Below are 5,627 nucleotides of genomic sequence, written 5' to 3' on the forward strand. Positions count from 1 at the left end.
TGTTGAGATTTGTTATGTCATTATTGGTTATTTAAAATTTGATGTTGAAACTTGTTATGTATATTTAATTTTTTAATTTACAAAATCGCAAATCCAATCAAATTCAAACTATACTGCAAGTAAAATTAGTGTTCAGATCGAATGAATTTTTACTCAAAACTGATCCAAATCGCATCACAAACACCCTGTATATATCTAGCTATGTAATGTCATATTAGTAAAAGTAACTGTCAATAAAAATATTCTTTTTATATTGACTGCATAAATAATCAACATATGTGATTGAACGATTATATTAAATTTTAATATATTAAAATTAAACTAAGCAAAATTTTCTAAACTTGAATCTTAAATAAGTAAATAGGTTTCTAAAAAGTTTTGTAATATTTTGAGAGTTTCAAATAAATAATTTTTTTTGTTTATAAACGGAGTATAAAACCCAAAGAAAAAGGAAAAAAATTAGCTACAAACTATCGAAACTAGGGACGGAGCTATGTAGTAGGAAAAGGGGGCAATGGCCCCCTAATTTTAATTTTTTATATGTAAATTATATGTAAATTTCAGTTTAGTTCTCCTTAAAATTTTATTTTAGTCTTATTTTACTGTGTAAATATTTTTGGCTCCCTCTAATATTTCATCTAATTCCGTCCTTGATTGAAACAGAGATACTCTTTGTTCATTATCAACTAGAAGGCTCACTGTCTCTTTAGGAGGAATGTCCCAAAAATAAAAAGATATATTTAATTCTAAACTTTTACGTGCCAAACAGTTAGCACATCTATTGTCTTCTCTGTAGATATTTTAAAAAAAAAGTTTCAACTCCTATTCTTCCCATTAGAAATGTTTCTAACCACAGACAGAAAGAACCATTCAAAAAAATAAAATACTGGTATCTTAACTCAAAAAGTAAGACCATGGTCCAAAATGAATGGGTCATATCATCGAAACTCAAAAAGAGATAAGCCCAGCTAATTGAAGCATGAGTTAGTTAACGACCAAAAAATCAACTTGGATTGGTCGAATAGTCAGTTCACTCGTCTGCTTAAGCAAGTGTCGGGGGTTCGAATTCTGCCTTGTGCATGTAACAACCCATTGGCCAACGGCAGACTCTTAAATGGAGTTCAGATCCGCAACGAATTAGTTCTTGATCTGTCGAGTTGGAGACTGATACCACAATCTCCGTCCGACCTAACTTAAAAAGCAAGTCAATGCTTCTCTTCCTCCACTTCGGTCATCAACCACATAGGATTTGACACAACATGGGTTGATTTCCTCTACGACAATAAAAGAAACCACGTAGTACCTATAAAAAAAAAATTCAATAAATAATGACGAAGTCATCATCATAATTTTCTATAAATATTCCGTTAAATTTAAGTATTTCTTTATTCTAATTCTCATAAATTTGCTTAAATTTTTACTAATTTATGCAACAAAATTCTTTATAAGTATCATCAACTGCTGTCTCGAAACTAATATAAAAACACTTCAAGCATCCTCACATCCACATTTGATTTCTTTCACAAAGCCAAACTATTTACAACTCGTTTCATGTATGTCTCGAAAATATTGGTGAAAACAATTTTCTAAACTCTTAAATTGCCTCTAACCTTATCTTTCAACTTACCATCATCATCACTTCTTTTTCAAATTATAAACTTTCACAGTCTTCCATTATCACCACTTTAACCATGTATTTACTCTTGTTCTGAATATTCGTAGTTAGAAATGATTGGTTTTCCTATTTTAAATGCATATAACGTGATTATTAGAGTAGTTGTTTTACACTATTATACAGTTTTTTTTTTTTTTTTTTATAATAATGAAGTAAAAAAATTACCCAAAGCTTTATACATAAGGGGGAAAATTGATATATAAAATATAACTAGAGTAGTTCTAACAGTTAGAAATGATATTTTTTTTAACAAAGAAGTTCAACACAATAAAGTAGAATAAAAAAAAACCAAGACTCAAAAAACAAAATCCAATAGAACCTTCACCTTAATAGGGAATTAGTAATCAAATAAACATTTTTTCTTTTAAAGAAAAAACATGCCATAGTCAACATTAGCAAATATTTAATATGATATTCGATCTAACGACAATGGGAGTGTCATGGAGATGATGATGATAGCAGAGGATGAGGGAATGTTGTAAAGGGAGAAATATAAAATAAAAAGTATACAAATATTGATGAGTTTATAATGATTAAAACTGTGTCTATGAAAAACTTAAAAGAGTTGTTGAACACCCTCACAAAAGCTGCTTTTAAAGGAACTAATTGAGTAATCGGTGAATGTGGCGAGAGTAATTAGAGAGAGAAAAATTAACTCTCTCTTTCGAGTGTTTTGTTTGTTTGAGTGTAACTTTCATATACATAAAAAACGTTCTCCTTTTATAAGAATTTATAATTTTACCAGTTAGTCATATTTTTTTCCTTTTTTTTTTATCATTGTGCAATGATAAATTATAGTATTCAGTTCCACTCTTTTCTCATCAAATTAGTTGCTTTACTTTGTTCCAGTACCATTTTACTCAGACCTAGAATCAGATCTAACTCAAATGTCAAAGGGAAGAATCTAAATTCGTTTTTGTTTGTTATTCTTACATTATCTTCAAAATTGCTCGGCGAGAAGCTCTGGCTACAAGTAAGCCTTTTTCCTTCAAAATTGCTTCTTCATTAATGCTTGAGCTTGACGGAATTCACCAATTTGCTGTTCCTATACACAAGCTAGGTATGCTAAAATTAAGTGTTGAATCCTTGTCCCAGGTCTTATAGCGCGCTTGCAGTTTAAGCTACAGACCTCAAACTCGGTTGTACTGACAATCTCTCTGTTGAAAAGAAACAAGAAATGAAAGCAAATAAGATTTTAGCCATATGCCCATATCAAAATAAGATCAATCAATGTCAAAATGCTTCTCATAATAGCATTATGCATTGAAAGAAAGAGAGAAAAAAAACAAGAATGTAACACAACTTTCTCAGTGATATCAACTAGCCTTACTCAAAATAATTTATTGCTAAAGAGAATAGAAGAAGATTCGACATACTTATCAGTTCATAAGTAACGATCATCGTCGTTCCATAAAGTGACATGTTTAGAAATCGAGGTCCAAACCCCCGGTAGAATCCCCACCAGCCATCTTCTTTAAGGAGAGTCTTTGTTGTCTTCAGTACCGATGGTCTTCCAGAACCGTAGTTGTCCATAACCTTTGCAAATCAGAAGAAGCAAATCCAAAATATAACCATATCACAGTTCAAAACCCCAAAGAAAAAAAAATATCAAAACCTACACTTTGGAAGAGATACCAACTTCAATTATTTAAAATAGTTTCCTTGAAACAGGAAACCCAGAGAAGATTAAAGCTTCATATACCTGAAGGCGTGTTTTTACTGTATCTATTGGAGTAGTGATAACCGAAGAACACGCACCGGCCACCATCCCTGCTGTAGCTTGAACCGTCACCATTTGAAAATGTGAAGGTTTGTTCTCTGCATCATCTTTGAAGCCCAAACTCCTAAACCATTAAGCATGTCATAATCATAATAATAACCTATAGAATGAGCAACTCTTAAAATATTTACTAGTAGTAGATTGTTGTAAGTTAGAATGTACCTCCAAATTATGTGTTGCGCCGCACCATATGAACCCCACCAAAGTGCAGATGCCGGTGACTGAGTTATGGCTGTTAATCCAAAACCTCTATACAAGCCTCGGAAACCCTCGGCCTCGAAAACTTTACGTATAACATCAAATGGTCCTCGACAAGGAGCCATTCCTGGAAGACCTTGTACCATTAACCTCTGGCAGATCTGATCAAACATCAAACAAAATAACAAATTTCTTCATATGATGCTTCACAAACAGTTATGAGAGCAGACAGAAGACTCATTAACCATTATAATTACCAAAACAGATTTATAGCTCTAACATTTGTAGGCAAATTATATAATTTTTTTTCCCTAAAGAATCCAGCAACAGAAAAGCTTTGGTTTGAGAAGAAACACAAGAAAAATGCTTGGAAGAGATGGAAAAGCAGAGGAATAGAAGAAGAACCATTGATCAACTTCAGTCAACATTAGTAAAGATCATTGTCAGAAAGTGAGGGAAGTGACAAAAAGCATAGCAAAAATTAAAAACCACTTTTCGTTCTCCAAGAAGAGTCACTATCTAAGCCTTGTATGAAATCCTCCTTTTGCATTCTACATCAACTTCCAAAACATCATGCTATTTCCATTTTCGGTAAAATGGAAAAGGAATACATAAAGCATAATGATAAAACTTATATTGAATATAGGTGTAAAATTATGTACCACATCCAAAGGCACGAAGTATACACAAGACACCAGATTGGAAAACATGCCGGCCACACCATTCGCAAGGCCGATTCTTGAAGCTTCTGGTATATCACTACCTTGTGTGTATTTCATCATAATGTCTTTCGACATCTCTAGAGACGTCAAAGCTAGGACCCTCCCAGGCATTGATCCAATAGCAGAAGTGCCAAAACCTCTAAAGATTCCGGGAACACCATCACTCCTTAGAATATGAGTGAACACCGACATTCCACGCATTTGAGAGAGTCCAGAACCAGCTACTTGCATTCTTGTCTTAACCACTGCTGTTGGATGAAGCAAAGCTGATTGAGCAGTGAAGAGAATGGCACCAATTACATGGAACTTGGTCTTGTCCAGCCTAATTTGGAACCATTAAGATTATACACACAAAAAAACAAAAACCCTAGTTCCATGCTTCCATTTTAAGTACATAAAATGTAAACAATTGCACCTAAAATACATGCCACTCGTAATAATGAATCAATAATAATAGCTTTCTTTATGCTTTTTATTCACAAAAAGTTATCCAAATATGCAAAATTTGGTTTTCTTTTTCTTTACAAGAGGGACATTGAAGCATTCTAGTAAACCCAGGAATATAAATCAGAGTATTTGTGTAACCTGCATTTTACTCAGAATATTAGAACAATAACATGATCTTTTACTTCATTTTAGTCAAAACACAAAGGACATAATCACAAAACAAGTTACATGAAGCGATGAACACACATTATACAAATAAACGTATGCATTATAAGGCTCTTAGAGGAACATGAGGATGAAAGTGAAAGGAAGAAGAAGAACCTGTGCCAGTTGATGTCAGTATCATCGAGCGCCAACTGTGGTGTGGTTGAAGCCTCAGCAGCTTCCATAGCCATGGCAACAGAAGAACAAAACCTCTACAAAAGATGAAACGTTTTTTGTGTTGGTGGTGATTCAGTTTCACTTCAAACAGAGGAAACACACAAATGCAACTGCAAGTAAAGTATATGCCACTCTACTATTGCTAACCGCTTTCATCGAATGTTCAAGTGAAGTCAGTCTTTTCTTTTTTTGTATTGGAACATTCCAGTCTTTTATTATTATTATTATTATTATTATTTTGGTAATTCGAGTGTTATTGCTGCAGCATTTCTAGAAATTGAGCTCATAAAGTACCGGGATTTTTTACTTAAATAAAATTTGAAAATTACAATGTCACTATTAACTATTTAATTATTTATATTTGTATGGTAATTTAATGGTGACATGCAGTTGTTACTGTTAATCGTTAATAATTATTAAATGA

The 5,627-nt window shown here is 32.7% G+C and overlaps 1 protein-coding gene across 1 annotated transcript; it reads right to left on the minus strand.

Moving 5' to 3' along the window:
• Window positions 1-2,488: 2,488 nt before the first annotated feature.
• Window positions 2,489-5,382, minus strand: LOC107637593 (uncharacterized). The gene is made up of 6 exons (XM_016340993.3): window positions 5,144-5,382; window positions 4,316-4,697; window positions 3,618-3,814; window positions 3,378-3,519; window positions 3,052-3,211; window positions 2,489-2,832 (listed from the first exon to the last, which is right to left on the minus strand). Exons 1-6 carry the CDS (start codon window positions 5,215-5,217, stop codon window positions 2,792-2,794), a joined length of 996 nt encoding a protein of 331 aa, XP_016196479.1. The 5' UTR covers window positions 5,218-5,382; the 3' UTR covers window positions 2,489-2,791.
• Between the last annotated feature and the right edge of the window lie 245 nt (window positions 5,383-5,627).

Source organism: Arachis ipaensis, chromosome B4 (genome assembly GCF_059453495.1).
Source record: "Arachis ipaensis isolate K30076 ecotype BB chromosome B4, ASM5945349v1, whole genome shotgun sequence".
Classification (NCBI taxonomy): domain Eukaryota; kingdom Viridiplantae; phylum Streptophyta; class Magnoliopsida; order Fabales; family Fabaceae; genus Arachis; species Arachis ipaensis.

Bases quoted from the DNA above. Each gene is read 5' to 3' on its own strand.
- LOC107637593 (XM_016340993.3), bottom strand. From the start codon at position 5,217: ATGGCTATGGAAGCTGCTGAGGCTTCAACCACACCACAGTTGGCGCTC. The intron at 4,698-5,143 runs GTTCTTCTTCTT...GTTCCAAATTAG, and splicing joins ACTGACATCAACTGGCACAG to GCTGGACAAGACCAAGTTCC. The intron at 3,815-4,315 runs GTACATAATTTT...ATGTTTGATCAG, and splicing joins ACTTCGTGCCTTTGGATGTG to ATCTGCCAGAGGTTAATGGT.